Source organism: Gobio gobio (assembly GCF_949357685.1).
Source record: "Gobio gobio genome assembly, chromosome: 13".
In the NCBI taxonomy this organism is placed as follows: domain Eukaryota; kingdom Metazoa; phylum Chordata; class Actinopteri; order Cypriniformes; family Gobionidae; genus Gobio; species Gobio gobio.
In genome coordinates, this window is record NC_137106.1 from 40,109,066 (window position 1) to 40,130,422 (window position 21,357).

A 21,357-nucleotide genomic window follows, 5' to 3' on the forward strand; every position below is an offset into this window, starting at 1 on the left:
AAATTTGGCCACATTCAATAACACATTTTTCTGTGGTGTGACAAACTCAGAACAAATATATTAATTTTGACTTTACAGGGACTTTAAACATACATTTATTTTAAAACAATACATTTTAATTTCATCTTTATTTGAGTAAAGTTTTTTACATTTAAGTACAGTACAGTTTTAATTTAACTTTTAGATACAACGCATTTTAATTTAATCATTATTTAATTATTTTTATTTACCTGTATGTAAGCACAGTACAGTGTTAATGTATAAACTATGTATTTACATTGAAAAAAAGTGGCTGACAACAATACATATTCCTATTAGGAATAAACTGCCTCGTTTTTGAACTGCAGAGCTGTAGCTGAATTGTTATGCCTACTACGCAACTATATTTTAATGTAGGTCATTAGGGTGGTACTTGGAGAGCCAAATATTTTCTGAGGTGGTACTTGGTATAAAAAGTTTGAGAACCACTGGTATAGTCATGGCATGTATCAGAATTAGCCTACCTTTTTGCAATAATGACAAGCAAGCAGGCGTCATTAGATGAGCAGATCGGTTTCCACGAGCAGATCGGCTTCCTCGCTAGAGAATCGTTCAGTTTTTCCGCTTGCAAATTTCGCCATGAAAATTGCGAATCCGCAATGGAGTGAGCGCAACTGGCTTTTAAGTTGTTCCAAATATTTATGAATTTCATTGTTCTGCTGAACACAAAGTAAGATATTTGGAAGAATGTTTGTAGCAGATCTTGGCAGCCATCAACTACCATAGTATTTTCCCCTCACTATGGTAGTCAATGGCTGCCGAGATCTGCTTGGTTACAAACATTCTTCCAAATATCTTACTTTGTGTTCATCAGAACAAAGATATTCAAAAAGATTTGGAACAACTTGAGCGTGACTAGATTTTCATTTTTGGGTGAACTATCCTTTTAATGTTAACCCTTCTCTGGCCTGTGGTTTCAAAACACAACACAAGGGGGCATTAAATCAGGAATGAATGGGATCAATAAACACAGTATGTGAGATTAATGGTTTCCTGTAAATTTGGTATGACAGTCTATGCACACTGCTGAATGATATACATGCTATTGACTAATAGCTGTACTAGATTAATGACTGATGCAAGTCAACCTCAATCCTCTCACCCAGCTAATGATACTCCCAATGCAATGGCAATGAGATTAAAATGACGCAAGCAACTCAAGCTGCTGAACTCAAACTCTGCAGCAAGTACTTGTGCTTAAGCGTGTGTACACACCAATATCACTTAATACATGAAGGACAAAACAGAAGAAGCATGTTTGACAATGAAGAACATCATAATAATAATTAATTAAAAAAAAACATGTTCTAGTGGTTCTTACCTGTGCAAAACTTGCCTGTTAATTGTATGCAAGGCAAAAATCTGTAAATCTGTTTTGTGGAATTATGTGTGTTTGGAGCACAAACAGTATAGGATAAATTATATATACAATATGTAGATGCAAACACTTTTAGCTACTTAAATCTGAACAAATATGACACCACCCTTTCAGGTTAAAAAACTGCCATGCGGGAAGAGAATCTTGCTGAGCAAGTCAGTTAGTTAAATTGTTGACAAGAGTGTATAGCCAGATACCTGAAGCAACACGTAATGGTGTTTGGTGACATTGGAAGGTTTGTCACTATTGTTCAAGCATTCTGTAATTGCATACTGAGCATGTTTCTGGCCTTATGGATGGAAATTTTATAATAAACCTCTAAACATGTGCAATAATAAACAATCATCACTAAATATTATACCACTGTTTAGTTTACTATGTCGACATTGCCCTGTTATGAATCCAACAAATTACATTCTCAGAATTGAGCATTTATTAAATGTTACAATACAATAGCAACATACAACAAACCTTGGTCAAGGATGCTTTTGACCACATCTGCCAAGATGTTTTACCATGTAAAATGCTGCATCAAGCACCACTTAGCAGCATAAGGAAATCTTTTGACTTCAGAAATAAATAAGTCCTTTCGAAATATACAGTCATGGTTGCTGCTGAACTGAATGTCCCTTAAATAAATTCAGGTAATAGACCATTCTTACACATCTGCAATTATATAATTTGAATGTGAACTAAATGTAATGCAATGCTAACCTTGATTGAGGTTTGGTTGAACAATGCATGTGAATAATAATACTTTTAACATTCAGCACCCTGAGAATTCAATATTTATCAGTACAATGTACATTCTGTGACTGCATGTAAGACTCCGTATATACAGTATTTCACTGCCTGTGTATATGTATAAGTCAATAAGATTCTGGTCTCTTTAACTTTTTAGCAGTTTCAATAAAATATCTTGACTACATGGAAATATACAGAATTGTCCAATATATAGTTTTGAATTCTCTTCAAAGTTTCTCTTTAGATCTTTAGATGTCTTTGAAGTCAGTGAATTAATTATCTCAAACATTAAAGTCCCATCTAAAGGAACATTAGTAATCAAAAATAAAGTGCTTTATATTAGGTTTAATCAAATTGAATATTAAAATGATTTATTGGTCACCATAACATCATTTTCCATCCTTCGTATTCTTTTGTTTATTGGCCCTGTTGCTTATTTTAGGAGACACTTGCCATTCAGGCAAGCCATTGCGCATGTCCTTTTGGTTTCCTGGTCCATTTGGCTCTTTGTATGGTGGCTGTTTAGTAATCACAACCATGGTATCTCCTTGACTTTCAACACTCTCCATGAAACTCTGAAGATCCTTCAGTTTAGCTTGTGCTGTCTGATTTGTGCAGTTCTCCACAGATCCTGGTAGAGATTCCATTGATGTTCTCGTTACTTGTTTTGCTAGTGTGCTCTCACAGACATCAACAACAGTTTCATCAGATTTATAATTCTCAAAATCTTCCTCAACAGAGCTGCATTTGTCCGTTTCATTTTCTGTGTCTCCTCTGACCTCAACCTCGATCTTTACCTTTGGCACAATGGCTTTTTCCTCAGGCCGGTCCTCGTCCTGTCCTGTGTCTGATGTCCCATCTTCCTCGGCATCGTCCTTCGCAGATCCATCTTGGTTTCCATCTGCATTCTCCTCACTGGCAGACTCTTCATTTGGTGTCTTATCTGACTCTTCACCTTCAGTAGTTTCAGGTGTATTGTCTTTATTTAACTTAGATTCACTACCATCTTCTGCAGACTTGTCTTCTGTACTCTCTTCCCCAGTCTCAGTTTCTGCTCCGTTGTCACCTGATTCGGTTTCCTCACCAGTTTCTGTCATCTCATTCTCTTTTTCTGCCTCCGCAGCTGTATCGCTGTTTTCTGCATCTCCCTCGAGGCTGTCTTTCTCATCACCATCCTCTTCTGTATCTCCCTTTTCACTTTCTTCCTCAACAAACTCTACTTCCTCTTTCCCCTCAGTGTCACCCTTTGCCACTTCTTTTGCATGCTCACCTTCTTTCTCCTCATCTTCCACATCTCCAGACTCTCTTTTGTCATCTGTTTCCTCTTTATTTGGATATCTTTTCTCAGAGTCTAAAGATACATCTTTGATATTGTTTGTGTTTACACCTTCATCTACTGCATTATGAGCACCATATGGCTCTTCTTGATCAACATCATGGCCTCTAGTATCATCATTCATATATTCTACCTCTTCATGAACCACTTCTAAGTTGTTTTCTTCTTTAGCAACTCCACAACTCAAGTTGGCTGTGTGTTGTTCTTCCGGCTTTGATTCTAGAGGTTTGGCTGGATCCTTTTTCATTTGTAAAATTTTCCGCAGATCAAATTCCTTCATAACTGGAGCAAAACTCAAAGCCTGAGCTTGCTTGACCACTCTGGACGCCATTTTCCTTTTCATGCATGCATCGCATGGGCAGTATTCATCGTCACTGCGTTGATCACTGTATTCAGTACCTGATGCAGTGTAATTTTCCTCACTCCTTGACATGGAGATGGACTTGTTCCGCATGACACGAAGACGTTTGCGTCGCTGCTCAGTCTGGACTGTTGACTCTCTCGATAGATTATTTCCCGGAGGTTTCGGACCCCTACCAACCCGACTATGGATTTTTTGCAGTTCTCGGTTAATACTCGATTGAATCCGTTTGTGTACTTCCTCTTTCAGTTCGCTGATCATTGTATCAAGCATCTCGTTGTCATCCAAATCCCACCTCACTTTGAACTCTGCCATGGCATCTGCATAATGTAACATGAATTGCTTTTCTAGCTTTTTTAATAAGCTCAGTACCCAAACGGGATCTGGGTCTTGTGAAACTCTTTTAGTAAGCGGAGCTCTTTGAACAGACGGTGGAGTTCCTGAGCTTGTATTTCCAAGAGATTTAATTGTGCAACTCTCATTCCCAGAGCTCTTATAAGAGGTTGTTAATGGTGTTTGATCTGATTCATTCTTATTCTCACTGCTTTCAACATCTTCTTCGTGTAATATGCCATTTTCTTGGTCATTATCCTGTTGTGTATTTACTGGACTCCCCTGTACTCGGTCTGCAATGTCTGGAGTTAGTGGATCTGAAAGAGCTTTGGATGGATCTAAACAGTCACATGCAGGAGCTGTAGACTTTTCCTCATTTTCTTCTTCATCTTTATCTTGCACTGAGGCCTCTCGTTCTGCAATTGGTGGTATTGTGCCTAGAGCGGTCTCTATTTTTTCTACAACGCCATTCATGCTATCTTTAACAGAGCCGGCGGAGCCGCTGCTTAAATCGACCCCAGATGAAGACCGTGGGTTAAATTCATCCTCAGCTAAGTGATTCTCCTTTGTGTTCTGCTTTTTCTGTTCATCCTCAGAGGGCTTTTGGAGCCAGAGCGACTGTAGGATAATCATGATTTCATTATATTTACGATGCTTTTCGCTTTTAGAGTCAGAGTCAATCAATCGTAAATTTGCAAGGCAATCCAACAGCCCTTGAGCCGACTGGCTTAATTTTCTTCCATAAACAGGGGAGACTTCAGGTAAACTACTGGATCTGTCTAGTTTTGGACCCAGTAAAACCTTCATGACCTGAACCGAAGAATGACACTGCTTTTGTAAACTGTCTTGTTTGGTTAATGCTTCAGGGTCGGGATCCATTTCATGAGTTTCCAATTGTGCTTTTTCACCAAAACTGTCGTTGTTCTCCTGCTGAATATGATACTCAGCTGCTTGATCCTCATAAGGTTCCTCTACCTCATTTATGCTTTCTGGTGCCTCACCTTTGTCCCTTTGAGAAGTGTCCTCAACACCTTGAGCCAGGGTCATATATTCAGTGAGTTCGAAATCCATTTCATAAACATGGCCTTCAATGGGAATGTTCCTAAGCCAGTCATTCACAACTTCATTAGGGGAAGCGTTCGGTAAGCATGACGGCATCAGTTCCTTGTTGTTGCACTCCGATAAGATGGTGACTTCCCCATGTTTGCTCCTGCTGCTTTTTTGGCTTTTATTTTCTACATTGTCAACATTTTTGCTGGAGGCAACTGACTTTGATCCTCTGCTCACTGGTCTTGCATTACCAATAATATCTCTCAACAAATCTGCTGCTGAAAGTGCCTGCGATAAAACACTGTTGCTTGAGGAATCAGGATGCTTGACTGATGTTTTTTTCTTGTTTGGCTTCTCTTGTGGTTGACTTCTACAATTTTGGGAAATATCAGATATTACAGCTGAATTCGGCCTGGATGCATCATTTTTCACAGATCTTCTGCCTGGTGTAGATGTTTTAAGAGACTTAACCATGCCCCCCAAATCGTCTCCGTTATATTTTATATTCAGTTCATTCATTTCCAAACATTGGGAAGAAGATTTAGATCTTTTATCACTCTCTCTAGTACTTTGGCCATTTTTGGACTTCATTGAATGTTCAGAGGCTTTTGATGCATGTAAACAGTCACTTGCTGGTGTATCTTTTCCAGAGGCTGTTTCACTTTGGTCATGTTTCAAGGACGTTTCAGTCATTTCTGCATGGTTGGTGTTGTTGACAGCTTCACAATCTCTCCCTTTCATAATTGTATTTTTAGCACTTCCCTGTGAAACTCTGGAGGGTGCCTTACTTCGTGAAGATGACAGTGACAAAGTGGAGGGCACTCTGATGTAGTTTTCATTTAAGTTGCTCCCCGACTTGTGGCTTTTCTTCAGTTCTGCTGACATGATGCTTTCAGTTGAGACAGGGGAGATGGCTTGAACCGGAGTCTTGCAGTTCTTGTGATGGGACTTTTTGGGTCTGTCAGAAATTGCAGAGTTCACCGACGCTTCTGTCTTTGGCCTTTCCTCAGTATCCACTCCATTTACACTCTCTATCTTATGTCCACCGTCCTCTGTGGTGGCTGACATGCCACTGACTGATTGTTCATCAAAGTCATCATCCTTGTGCTCTTCTCCTAGTCCAAGAGAAACAGATGTTGTTGATGTTGGGCTTAGAGGCTCATCAAACTTGTTGCCTGAAGACTTAATGTTATTTGTAAAAGATTTAGCTGACAGCTTTGATTTTCCTGTCAAGCTGTCTTCAGATTCTTCGTTGGCGTCCTCTTTTTGCTCCTCAGGATTTGTCTCTCTCAAATTACCACTTGCTGTGCTGTGACAATTACATTTACTGGATCTCTGGGATTGCAAGGATACATTGGAGCTTACTGACATCCCACTTGTTGCTCTGCTATCAGTCTTAATTTTATTGTCATGGTTTGATATAGGAGATGGAGACCTCTTTGTCCTATGCAAAGCAGAGGTCACAGTTAAGGCATTCTGTGTCATGTCTTTGCCATTCTCCTTTTCCTGGAATGTAGGGCTCTTTGCACCGGATTTGACGGATCTTTCAGAGCAGGCAGTAGACTTTTCTGAGGTCTGAGACATTGTGCTGGTAGCTCTCTTTGACTCACTTTTTGAAGTTGCACATTCTTCAAGTGTTACATCATATGGTACTGAGGTCACTGTGTTTTCTGAAACATTGTGGTTTGATTTGCAGGACCTACAAGACCCTTTAGACGCATTTGTTTTAACAGACATTGCACTGTGAACTCTTTCATTAGATTTAGACTCTGTAGTTGAATGCTTTGAGGATGCATTTGACTTTACAGAAGTTTTTGAGCACTTGGACAGTGAACTGCATAGTCTTTCCTCTGAGGTTACTTCAGTTTCCGGCTCACACTGAACATCAAAACTGCTGGACTTCGGAGTGGCTTTGTCTTGTAAGTCGCAACAAGATTTGACAGACCTAGTTGTTTGCTCTGATGTATGTGATGGATGTTCATAAGACTGGTTTGATTTATTAGACATGGCACTATTTGATCTCACTTCTTGAAGAAAATCTGTGTCTTGTTCACAATGATTATCTGACGTAGTATGATTTTGTGTAGCAGCACTTTCTGATTTATCACCCTGAGAATTAAGTAGCTTTGATGGCACTTCCTCTAAATCATTTGGACTACAATATCTAGGCATTTTAGCTTTCTCTAAATGTGCAGATTTTGATTTGTGGGAGGTCCTTGATGCAGCTGATAAATTTGAATGGGCAGACATTGGGCTGACAGCTCTTTCTTGTCTTTTTTCTCCAGCTTCATCTATTTTTGTCAGGACCAAGGCTGGTGTGGGCTCTCTCTCTGAAATAATAAAGTCTGAGCCGGCTGACATTGCTGATGTGGCACTTTTGTTTTTTTCTTCAACACTTTCTGCTTCATTTTGTTCATATTTCAATGATTTCCCAACAGAACACCTTTCATGAGCAGAGCAGTTGGACTTTTTGGAGATTTTTGAAGTAGAAGAGACATTTGAATTTTTAGACAGTGCGGACTCAGAGCGTTCCCGTGTGGTTTCCACTTCTAATGTATTATTAACTGGTTCAAAGTTTTCATGAACATTTGAAGTGTATGCAGCAGATTCGTTTGACTTCAACAATATGGAATCAGCTTTCTCTGGTTCGCTTCCCTCTGGATTCTCAGTCAATCTTTTATTCACTCCACAACATGAACATACAGCAGACGCGCCAGATCTTCTTGACACACCTGACGTGGCACTTAAAGATCTGTTTTCAGCGTCACCATCACATATCTCCAGAGCATCTGATGCATTAGTTCCAGGGTTGCTTGTTTGGCCTCTAGATTTACAAGATGCTTGGCTATGTCTAGAAATTGTACAAGCCCTCCCCTCAGGCCTGTGCTGGCGACCAGATGAACATGGATGGGATCCACAGTGACGTGAATGGGATCTGGAGGACACTTTTGAAACTGGAGATGTTGTACTCATCCTGTCTGGCTCTACTGGTGCTGCAAAAGTGGTTTTATACTTTTTGGGCTTCAGTGAGTGAACAACACTGCTTGATTGTTTACTTGGAGGTCTGGGGGACAAATAAGATCTTGGTGAAGTCTGGCAGCCACAACAATGAACACATTTGGGTTGATCATCACTCTCAAGATGGTCACTTTGAGACCAGTGTGATGCTCTTGAGATACTTGGAGGAAGCTCATCATAATCATCATCCTGATCTTCATTCAAAGACTCAAGCACTTTGGACGAGTTGCTGACTGCAGAAATCGGACGCTCTTCCATGACCTTAATGACCTCACAATGTGGAGTAGGAGAGATTTCAGGTTCTATATGAGAACATCTACTTTTAATGTGACTCTCACAGCCATCCTCACAAGATCTCTTGCTCTTTGACGTGATTCCCACAGATGATACTTCACTTCGATTGCAGCAATGACTTACAGCACAGTATTCTAATCTGGTGTCCCCTTCCTCCATTGTCTGCTGAAAGCATGAGGCCTTTTCCACCACATGCTCAGTGTACTCCCCACTAGAGCGAGAAATCGTGTGCGTACTATCCACCGATGACTTTTGGCATACAACTCTGTGAGATGACCCACTGGAACTGGGTGATTTGCAGGCCCCCAGGTCTTTGTGCATGGGGTTTTTCCAGATGTCATACTCTTGGCAGTGGTTGCAACAGTTCTGACAAAGTGACTCCTCAAGATGCTTCTGATGCAGCTTTGTTGCAAAGGCTTCATCAGTCTCCTCAGATGCAGAGATGGATGGGTCTGAATACTCAGTTTTAGCTTGAAGATAATCGCCTTCTTTTACAGAGCCAGAGTCATTCACTTTTGTAGATGACTTCTTGATCTCGGTGGACCACTGGAGAGTCTCATCGTTAAAAAGCCGAAAGCGAACCTTCATCTCCACAGAAAGGCTGCCGTCTTTGTTAATAAGCACTCTCTTCTCAATGTCATCATTCACTGCGACTTCTTTAATGTAAGGACAGGTGCTAACGCAACCGGACTGTCCTGGTGTCATGCATAATCCATTCTGATAGGACTTTTCTGAAGAAAGAGAGAATCTTGTAGATCTATTACTGGAGTCGGATCTTGGATGGATAATGCTTTTCTTTGTCTCCAGGCCAAAGTTAACTGTTAAAACAAAATAATTGAAAAATATATTAATAAATTAAAAATAATAACAACATATTTGAAACATGCAAATATAACGAAGCCTATTTGAAACATGCTCTTGATTCACCAGCGCTGATAATACATTAACAACATTTGAGTTGGTGGTGGATGGTTGTTCCACCTTCAGTCTATTATTAGAGGCATGTGGGTAGATGGGTTGTTAATCACTATAATGATTCACCTAAAACAAATAAATCTAAACGATCGTTAACCAGAACTGTGTACACAATAAGAGAAAATATTTACCATTCTTTTTGCTTTCATGACCTTCACTGCAGAGACTAGAGTGAGACCTTGTGCCCATTCCTGGAAGCTTTTCATCTGAGAGCTTCTTTAAACTTTCCATTAGCAGTGGTCTGAAGGGTTCTCGACCCACACAGACCAACACACTAGGACACTGCATCAGACTCTGAATACTGTCAATCTATGGAGAACAGTGAATAAACATAAGACAAAAGACATATAATGAGTCAAATCCACTTAGAGACAAATACTTAAAGGGTTAGGTCACCCAAAAATGAAAATAATGTCATTTATTATCCAGCCTCATGCCGTTCCACACCTGTAAGACCTCTGTTAATCTTCGGAACGCAAATTAAGATATTTTTGTTGAAATCCGTTGGCTCAGTGAGGCCTGCATAGCCAGCAATGACATTTCCTCTCTCAAGATCCATTAATTTACTAAAAACATATTTAAATCAGTTCATGTGAGTACAGTGGTTCAATATTAATATTATAAAGCAACAAGAATATTTTTGGTGCGCCAAAAAAACTAAATAACATCTTGTATAATGATGGCTGATTTCAAAACACTGCTTCTTGAAGCTTCGGAGCATTATGAATCAGCGTATTGAATCAGCGGTTCGGAGCACCAAAGTCACGTGATTTCAGCAGTTTGGCGGTTTGACACACGATCCGAATCATGATTCGATACGCTGATACATAATGCTCTGAAGCTTCATGAAGCAGTGTTTTGAAATCGGCCATCACTATGTAAGTTGTTATTTAGTTTTTTTGGCACACCAAAAATATCCTCGTCACTTTACAATATTAATATTGAACCACTGTACTCACATGAACTGATTTAAATATGTTTTTAGTACATTAATGGATCTTGAGAAAGGAAATGTCATGGCTGGCTATGCAGGCCTAACTGAGCCATCGGATTTCAACAAAAATATCTTAATTTGTGTTCCGAAGATTAACGAAGGTCTTACGGGTGTGGAACGGCATGAGGGTGAGTAATAAATGACATTATTTTTATTTTTGGGTGAACTAACCCTTTAATATCACTGTCTACATAGGCAGCTACCTTCTAACTTCAACATTTTAACTGAAATTTAACCATTATTAGTGACTGATCTAAAATGCTTAAACGGTTTCACTAATAGATTCGTTTTAGAATTGTGAACTCCTTAATCATCAAAACTCAAACATAATGGTTCTCTCCAATGACAATAGCAGCACATTCATGTATGTAAATATGTAAATTAACCAATTAAACACAAAATGCTGATTTTACATGGTAAGAGATAGTTCAACCAATAATGAAAACTCATTTACTCCTCTTAATATTTGTTCAAACCTGTATGACTTCCATACAACACAAAAGGGAGATTTTACTGTACATGAACATTGCATGGGGTTGTCAAACTCCAAAAAGGACAAAAATAGCATAAAATATGTTATAAAAATGTATTATTCGCTGAAACGATTGCCTTATAGTGTTTAAATAGTGCACACACGCATTCAAACATTTGGTTATGAGACACGCAAAAACCGTTGGAAACTGGTGCCATCAATACGGAAAATGTGCATGCATGAAGAAGATTTAAGAGCTATGGTGAAGGGCAAGGTTTTCTGTAAATAATGACTTTTTAATAAAATCCGTTTTATGGTTCGTTCCTCAGAACACTAGCAAACAAGTCATATGGATTTTTTATGATGCTTTTTGGTCCTTTATAGCGCCACTGGTCACTAAATATATGGAAGAACAATGTTAACATACTTTAATTTCTCCTTTTGTATTAGAAGAAGAAAAAATCATATATTTCTGGGAAGCGTTTTTGGGTAAAATATCCCTTTAAGATACATTTCGATTAGTAGCTAGAACAACGTATACAGTATATCCCAGGGCTTGCAGTTCTGTCCTGACCTGACATCTGCCTCTTAAAATACTTGACCTGGCTAATTAAAGAATGGCTGAAGAAATGAAATCCTTCCTGACCTTGCGTCCCTCCAGAGTGTAGAGTTTCTTGACATGACACTGCATGAGTTCTGAAATCTCGTCCATGAAGACGCGAAGACTTCGAGCAGTTCGTCTGCTCAGAATGATGGATCGCCTAACAGTAGGGTCATTGTTTTTCACTAGAACAATCCTTTTGGGGTGCCGATAGTGGTGCTGATGTCCCGAGGGGGGCTCCTCAGGTCGGGAGGGCTTCCGGCGAGTATTATGTGGGTGGCTGTGGTGGTGCCAAACCGCCGGCCTCTTCCCTGCAGCTTCTATGTTGATTGGCTTGACATAGCGGCGGTCAGAGCACAAGTAACAGCCTCCGTCCTCTAACTGCTCTAAATGTTTAATGCTGTGGGTGCCCCTGGGGGTCGTGATAGTACGCACACCAAAAGGCAGAGGGACCTTTTGGGAAAGGTCATCCAATAAAGCATCAAAGCATTTGAAGCTGCGTTTATGGATGGCCATCTTGACCCCTTTGAACTGACCGTCGCCACTCTTGTAGAAGGTAATTCTCTTGGCTGGGCAGGCCGCTTTCACGCTGGAGCCAAAAGACGACGCTGGAGGATGAGGAAAATGTTCATTCTGAAAATGGTTACCAACGTCGAAGGAGCCTGGGGCTGCCCTCTGCATCTCTCCTCCACGTCAATTCAATCTGTAGAGAAGAGTAAGGAAATGTAAATGACATTATCTGGAACCCATAAACTTAGAAAGAAATTGGATTAAATGGAGACCCTAGTAATGTCTCTGTTTTAGGGTTTGAGGAGAAGTTTCAACAATGTCTCAAATTGTGCAAAGATTTGCAAAGAAACCACAGTCTAATCAGAATATTTAATCTAAACTCAAACATTTCTCCCAAATCCACATTCATTTCATTGCTCTATAGTCTATATGTCAACAATGACTCAGATGTTTCTATGAACTATTCTGCCAATGATCTATTCTGAGAAACATGTGAGACAAAGTGAGAAACATAATTGAGAACTCTTCTATGAACAGAACACCAAGATTAAGCCTAACATCAAGAACGATAACTATATTAGCATCCACACCAGTGGATGATATCAGTTTACAATTTACTGTAAGTGCGCACTGCAGTTTTTATCATTGCTTTAAATGCTTGAGTTCTTTAAAGACTGGAGGATTCTGATCTGGCTGGAAAAAAATCGTTCTGAAAGTGATTCCAATTATATAATTTCTCTGTTTGCCATGGTACCATGGTATTACAGAAAACAAAGATACTGTGATAATTGAAATCCAGTCATGCCATGAGGACTTTCAACTTTTCAGTCAAAACTGTATTACACTTTTAAATGACATGTTATATAGTTCAAGCAACAACAAAACTAGGCCCCAATCCAGAGGTTAATCTCATGAACTTTGGGAAACAGTTACAGACTATTTTAAATTGCATTTAGTTCTTAGTCCTTAATAGGCACTTTAATCCAACAATTAAAGAAGTTCAAGAACATCATCTCTGAGCAAAGTTTTTGAACAAAATAATGGTATGTATTAACTGAGAGCAAAGACAGTTTTATCAGATTTATAAAACAGATTTCTATACAAGTAAAAGTGTATCTGGAGGTAGCTGAAAAAAAAATTTTTTTTTTTAAATCAGTCCAGATTGAATAAAATGACAGTCTATGTTCTAATAATATTGTAGATAATGTAGATAATATGTAGATAATTTATCTAAATTTGACCTCAAAAGCCATCACATACTGCCTCAAGCTCATGTTTTCACTGTACAATTTACTTTATCAATAATTATATATACATACATAGACATACATACATATGCACACACATACACACACACACACACACACACACACACACACACACACACACACACACAGTCTGGTGCGCTATCCTTCTGGGGACTCACCATAGGCGTAATGGTTTTTATACTGTACAAACCGTATTTTCTATCCCCTTACACTGCCCCTGCCCCTAAACCTAACCCTCACAGGAGACATTCTGCATTTTTACATTTTCATAAAAACTCATTCTAAATGATTTATAAGCTTTTGTGCCCGTGGGGACCTAACACGAGTCCCCATGAGTCTGTCTACAGTCAGGTTGAAGTCCCCACCAGGCTAGAAAAACATGTACACACACACACACACACACACACACATATATATATATATATATATATATATATATATATATACACACACACACACACACACACACACACACACACACACACACACACACACACACACACACACACACACACACACACACACACACACACACACACACACACACACACACACACACACACACACACACACACACACACACACACACACACACACACACACACACACACATAATTAAAATAGCATTAGTTCTGTAGTCCTGCTCACTATAAACATCTATAGTATATAAAATATACATATAATATGAACAATATACTTACATTTACAGAATACATCATTATATCTGATGCTAAAAAAACTGTATAAAAATGAAAAATTAAATAAAATCTGACTATACAGAGCAACGTTCCAGGAAGCATCCAAGTACACGACTGCTACAGGGACACAAGTTTAAAAGCCCTCCCACAAACGGTCTGGCCACTAATCAGGGCCTTTGGCAGCTAAGGATAGAACGAAAAGCTTCTTTAGTCATCTTGAGATTTCACTAAAGTCTAGGGGAGCGTCAGACACATGACATGACAGTGACACCAGGATTGCATAAACAGAGATGCACAGAGCTACGAGACGTCTGCTTTTTGACCCCTGATGGCAAGCTGTTTTATTCTACAAACATGTCGTTTTTAAACAATTATGCACCAGAGACTGCTGTCAAATTCACTCCAGTTCAGTTCATAACATGACACTCCTGTTGGTATATTAATATAAAACAACTACAAACAATCACAAGATACCATACTAATTGGTGAATCTCACAAACATCCATGTCACACTTGATATGATATATTTTTTATATAATTTATTGCAATGTAATAACTATGTAGAACAATTAAATTATATTAGTGCTTTCTCATATATCAGTATATATATAGTATGTATATATATATACTGATCAGGCATAACATTATTCCTAATATTGTGTTGGTCCCTCTTTTGTCGCCAAACCAGCCCTGACCCGTCTAGGCATGGATTCCACTTGACCCTTGAAGGTGTGCTGTGGTATCTGGCACCAAGATGTTAGCACCGGTTCTTTTAATTCCTGCGAGGTGGGGCCTCCATGGATCGGACTTGTTTGTTCAGCACATCCCCACAGATGCACAGAATTCAAACTACACGCGGCGCGCGAGAGAGAGTGGTTTCTGCGTGGAGCGCCGTGAAGAGATTAACAGCGTTCTCCACATGGATCATATAACGTATACATCCACGTGATATAAAAGAAAACGTGATTCATCAGACCAGGCCACCTTCTTCCATTGCTCCATGGTCCAGTTCTGATGCTCATGTGCTTTGTGCATGTTGGCGCTTTCGGTGGTGGACAGGGGTCAGCATGGGCACCCTGATGGTCTGTGGCTATGCAGACCCATACGCAACAAACTGCGATGAACTGTGTATTCTGACACCTTTCTATCAGAACCAGCATTAACTTCTTGAGTAATTTGAGCTACAGTAGCTCGTCTGTTTGATCGGACCACATGGGCCAGCCTTCGCTCCACACATGCATCAATGAGCCTTGGCCGCCATGACCCTGTAGCCAGATCACCACTGTTCATTCCTTGGACCACTTTTGATAGATACTGACCACTGCAGACCGGGATCACCCCACAAGAGCTGCAGTTTTGGAGATGCTTTGGCCCTTGTCAAAATCGCTCAAATCCTTACGCTTGTTAATGTTTCCTACTTCTAAATGTTCACTTGCTGCCTAATAACAGGTGCCATGATGAAGAGATAATCAGTGTTATTCACTTCAACTGTCAGTGGTCATAATGTTCCTGATCGTGTGTGGGTATATATATATATATATATATATATATATATATACACACCCACAGACATATATTTACAAACTTTTATGTTAGATGTGATTAAATCATGATTAATCGATTTGACAGCAATTATATAATTATATTTGTAATATTCTTTCATTATATATGAGGGTGAAATATACGCTGATATGTTCTTAACATGTTTCATGAAATTCCGATTGGACATACACATCAGGCAATTAAACTGAAATATAGTATCTGTAATGACAACATAGCAGACTAGAACTCTTCATAGAATAATTGACTACACATTGAATATTTCATGTGAACCTTCTTCATGGGTTGAAAATTAATGCTCTCAATAATATCTACCTGGTACTTAATTTAAACTGATTTGTATTCAGTTTCTTAGGACACTTTATTGAATGTAATGAATGTAAATAGTGCCTATAGTGCATGGCTGCTTATTCTCTCAGAATCCCACAGTGCCGTACTATAAGATTAACCATATAGCACTTTGAATATTTCATGCATTATTCAATTTGTAACAGGAGTAAGTGCTTTGCTAGACATTTAAAACTAGACATTTTCTGTATAAAATGACGAGGAGTGATGCTTGTTGTGCATGCTCAGGTGTTGTCAATGGTTGCCAAGACATTGCTATGCAGTTGCTAAGGTGTTCTGAGTGGTTGCTAGGGCGTTGCTAGGGTGTTCTAGGTGATTGCTTACTGGCCAAAAGTAATTTAAAAGCTACATTTTACCATAGTGTAACAGGACATAAGTGATTGTTGCTCACTCTAGCACTGCCAAAGCACAGGCTTACTGTAATCTCAGGAAAAGACAGCACATCCTCTGTACTCTAAAGTGACCTACTATTAACCACAAGCTGTAGGAACATTAATACGTTTGTTTTTACATTCCATGTTTGATTTTGACGCTGCCAATTCTTGCAATCACACACCAAGCACAAAGAACATTTAGAGCAAATTAATTACTAAACACCTCTGAGAGGTTTACATACAATGTTGACACTAATTATAAATCTCTAAAGGTTAAATTAACAGTTGAAAGTGCTACACAACATGATTGCCACAATTAGTAAGTGAGAACTTGGCAGCCTATTGGGAGAAACCTGTAATACAACACTGTCAGATTACTGAGACTCAAGCTAGAACATTTAAGACTCATGGGATATGTGTGAGAAGAGGGAGGGGGCACGAAAACAACAACCAGATCTGTTCGGGATCATTTAAATAATTAGCAAAGAACTTAAAAACTGTGTAAAATGACACTTACTTACATAACGCTTACTCAATATACCTAACAGCACTAAGAGCCTTAGATATGTCACTTTAACTTGAAAATTCTGAAATGAGAATCGTAAAAAAAAAAAACTCATATTAAGAAATAGTTTATATGATGCGACAGCTACACCCATAGCATTTGTAACCACTGACATTGACATTCAAAGCAATCAGTTCATCTACTAGAACTCAACATCATCGTGAAACCTATTATCAGCTCTCACACAAATAAATACTTCAGTCTGTAATCCATATTTACATTTTCCCATTTTAGCTTGGACCTCTTACTTCACACTGCAAAAATTACTTTCTTCCACAGTATTTTTGTCTTGTTTTCCCCCCAGTACATTTATCTAAACATCCCTAAAATCAAATTTACTTGAGATGCAAAGTCACTTTTGAGTTTTTTTTGTTTTTTTTTAATAAATCAAAATGAGTTTAAGCTTAACACAAGAACAAATATCTGCCAATGGGGTCCGAGAAATAAACTTAAAGGGATATTAATAAAATAAAGGTCATTAATAATTAATAATTATTACTCTCATGTCGTTCCAAAAAGTGAAGATATTTTAATGAAATCTGAGAGCTTTCTGTCCCTCCACTAACAGCTATGCAACTACCACTTTGATGCTTCAAAATGTTCATAAAGAGATATGAATTGAACGTTTTATATGATGAATAGATTGAGTTTAGGCTTTTGTTAACATAAATATTGATCAACGAACACAAACAGAAGCTCAACCGTACCTGCTTAACGCGTGAGAACAAACCTTTTGTTGAAGCTCAAACGTGCTGCATAACACAAGAATGAACTTCATTGGTTCTTGCGGAAGCTCAAACGTGCTGCGTAACATGAGAATGAACCTCATTGGTTCTTGTGGAAGCTCAAACGTGCTGTGTAACACAAGAATGAACCTCATTGGTTCTTGCGGAAGCTCAAATGTGCTGCATAACATGAGAATGAACCTCATTGGTTGATGCAGAAGCTCAAACGTGCTGCATAACATGAGAATGAACCTCATTGGTTCTTGTGGAAGCTCAAACGTGCTGCATAACACAAGAATGAACCTCATTGGTTCTTGCTGAAGCTCAAATGTGCTGTGTAACACAAGAATGAACCTCATTGGTTCTTGCGGAAGCTCAAATGTGCTGCGTAACATGAGAATGAACCTCATTGGTTGTTGCAGAAGCTCAAACGTGCTGCATAACACAAGAATGAACCTCATTGGTTCTTGCTGAAGCTCAAATGTGCTGTGTAACACAAGAATGAACCTCATTGGTTCTTGCGGAAGCTCAAATGTGCTGCGTAACATGAGAATGAACATCATTGGTTGTTGCAGAAGCTCAAACGTGCTGCATTACATGAGAATGAACCTCATTGGTTCTTGTGGAAGCTCAAACGTGCTGCATAACACAAGAATGAACCTCATTGGTTCTTGTGGAAGCTCAAACGTGCTGCATAACACAAGAATGAACCTCATTGTTTCTTGTGGAAGCTCAAACGTGCTGCATAACACAAGAATGAACCTCATTGGTTCTTGTGGAAGCTCAAACGCGCTGCGTAACACATGGTAATGAACCTCATTGGTTCCCAGACGTAAAGCCTGAGCCTCCGTTTACCATAACTGATGTCTGATTTGATGAAAGTTTATATGTGAATAAAAGCCTAAATTCATTCTGTTCAACATTTAAAGCGATGGAGTCTCTTCAGAAAATTCTGACTAAACGCTCAATTCATATGGATTAGTTTAAAAAAAGATATATTTATTTTTTTGAAGCGTCAAAGTGGTAGTTGCATATCTGTCAATGGAGGGACAGATATCTCTCAAATTTGAGTGAGTAAATAATTACATAATTTTCATTTTTGGTTGAACTAACCGTTTAATTTAAAGGTGACAGATATTTTTCTTGTTTTTCAGAAAACAAGACTTAATATAAGTACATTTTAAGTAAATGTATTTATTTAAGTTGATTAATTTCTCGATATTTGTACTGGAAAACAAGACAAAACTACTAAGTAAGAAATAATTTTTTTGCAGTGCAAGGCAGCATGTTCTACTAAAATCATTAAGCTAAAACAGACATTTTATTAACCAAACATAGAGCCATCTTGATTCTCTGTCCTAATTCCACACATTGGCTTTACCCTGTAGGCACAGGTTAATTCGCCTCGACTGCCAAATTCTCCGACACCAAACCTCCAAGCTCTGTCGATACTTTTAAAGTAATCCAGCTAGAAAATTCAACAGGTTTTCTTACAAAAAGCAGCGCTCCTTCCTCCGGCTCACGCAGGTGAGGATGAAACAGACACAGCGTTTGAAAGCATGGCGTTCCCTCCTGTAAAGAAAGTCACTTTCCACCCACGGCGATGAAGCACGGACATGCCACAGCTGCATTGTCTATCCACAGTCATCCATTAGGCTAATTATCACAGGCAGACCTTCATCCAGAGCGGAGGAGGAGAAGTGGGACTCCTCTGAAAGAGGATTATACTGTGTGGCCATCTGTGCCAAAGAGAATTAACTCTTAGATCTCCAAAAAACGAGCTGTTGTTCATGGTTTAGGCATAGAAATTCACAAATAAAAAACTACTGGCCTGCACTGACCAACAAAAAGTTACAGTGCACATGTTGACAATACATTATGTTTCTTAAAAACCAATATTATTATTAAAAAAAAACATTGAATATATAATGCAAATATAGCTTGCAATTAATCAAAGATTACATATATATATATATATATATATATATATATATATATATATATATATATATATATATATATATATATATATATATATATATATATATATATATATAATTCTTATCATATCAAACTATATTATGATTGATTATAATAATAATTTTACATTATGAAAATTACATATAATAAAATATTCACATAGGCCTACTGTGACAAATGTACCGAATTATTAAAATAAAACGACACGATTATCACACAAAACCATTATTGAACAATTATGATGTTGGGTTTTATAGTAGGCTATGTATAAATATCATGGAACTATGACATCAACGATAATTAATAATAACATAATATTTTATATGCCTTTATATGGGCAAAGATGTCAATTCAATTTCAATAAAAATATATCAATATTAATCAAACGTATTAAATTGAGAATATTATAACTTAAAAAATGTATTATTATTTATGATAATAATACGCAAATTATAGCCTATATATATATATATATATACAGTATAATGCAATGTTAACATCAATAGCCTATCATTATGACTTGACTGAGCACATATATTGAGTGCAGTATTATCAAATAATTAATACTAATATCACAATATTGTTATATGTCTAAAGTTTACACTAGATATAAGCTCATATGTGTTTTATTTAAACAGAACATAAGTCTTCTGGGTTTCCCTGGCAACAAACACAACAGCAGTCGTCTCATGATGGCGTCCATACACACATTACAGGAGATATCGAGGATGAAGGTAAACCTGCAGCTATTTGCCTTTGACTTTACCACATTCTCACACAAATAAACACAATTTATACTTAAAATAAACAGCGCGAGATATAAAATCGATGGCTCGCCTCTTACCTGCGTGGGCACTTGTTGATATGAGCGAGAAACACGAAGCAGATGCGCGTGATGCATCCGAAGTCATGATAACTACAGTAAATCTATCTATCATTCAATGTGAAGGACGTTTGTGCTCATTAACACACAGCACATGTCGTCTAAAACCTATCTGATATGTGTTGTTTCAGAGAGATGATGGTATTGAGCGTCTGAGGAGCTGTTTTCACTGGACAGAGTTTGATGGTGACGATAAACGACAGTATTTACATCAAGAGTTTGTGTATGAGAATGTGATGTTAGCAATTACAAGAGGACTGTCGTGGTCAACAGTTGCACAAGTGGCAAACATCACCAAAGTTCTCCTGCCAAAACTCAAAGGTGGGCCATTTAACAATGTCCCTTTTGCTAAATTGCTTTTGATTTTCAACATCTTATGTTGTTAATAGCGAATAAATATTACGCAAACACGTTTATTTATTATGTTTTCGAATTAATCATTAAGAGGATACATCTTTGCATTTACTGTAATCTGTTGTGTTCAGTTTGATGGTCACCCTAATTGTGACATTGCATCCTGGCCCTTTAAATACATATTGCCAAAGTAACAAATCGTTACATATTTCAATAAATTCAATTATTTTTGTCATTTATGCATCTCACTCTTTGTTCAGTTTTTTACTTATTTCACAAACTGATTCAGATGGTAATAGATAGATAGATAGATAGATAGATAGATAGATAGATAGATAGATAGATAGATAGATAGATAGATAGATAGATAGATAGATAGATAGATAGATAGATAGATACGACATGATTATCACACAAAACCATTATTAGAAAAATAAGATATGTTGGGTTTTATAGCCTATGTATAAATAATATGGAAATATGACATCAATGATAAT

At 38.1% G+C, this 21,357-nt stretch overlaps 2 protein-coding genes across 5 annotated transcripts in view; one reads left to right on the plus strand and one right to left on the minus strand.

The window, feature by feature from the left end:
• rp1l1a (rp1 like 1a) lies at window positions 1–20,563 on the minus strand. 4 transcript variants are annotated; one of them, XM_079832879.1, is made up of 4 exons: window positions 20,468–20,563; window positions 11,641–12,298; window positions 9,660–9,837; window positions 1–9,371 (listed from the first exon to the last, which is right to left on the minus strand). In XM_079832879.1, the coding sequence occupies exons 2-4, from the start codon at window positions 12,274–12,276 to the stop codon at window positions 2,551–2,553; spliced, it is 7,635 nt and encodes a 2,544-aa protein (XP_079689005.1). In that variant the 5' UTR covers window positions 12,277–12,298; window positions 20,468–20,563; the 3' UTR covers window positions 1–2,550. The 4 variants fall into 4 exon arrangements, with proteins under 4 accessions (XP_079689005.1, XP_079689003.1, XP_079689006.1 ...); XM_079832877.1 differs by lacking the exon at window positions 20,468–20,563 and adding an exon at window positions 19,138–19,314; XM_079832880.1 differs by lacking the exon at window positions 20,468–20,563 and adding an exon at window positions 19,138–19,301 and having other exon boundaries at window positions 12,132–12,298.
• The window catches only part of cUnh8orf74 (chromosome Un C8orf74 homolog), a 10,357-nt gene continuing 9,260 nt past the window's right edge, over window positions 20,261–21,357 (plus strand). The window contains exons 1-2 of the mRNA XM_079832881.1: window positions 20,261–20,357; window positions 20,638–20,827. Of these exons, the coding sequence (XP_079689007.1) occupies window positions 20,313–20,357; window positions 20,638–20,827 (235 nt within the window). The 5' untranslated portion in view covers window positions 20,261–20,312. The remainder of the gene's footprint in view (window positions 20,358–20,637; window positions 20,828–21,357) is intronic.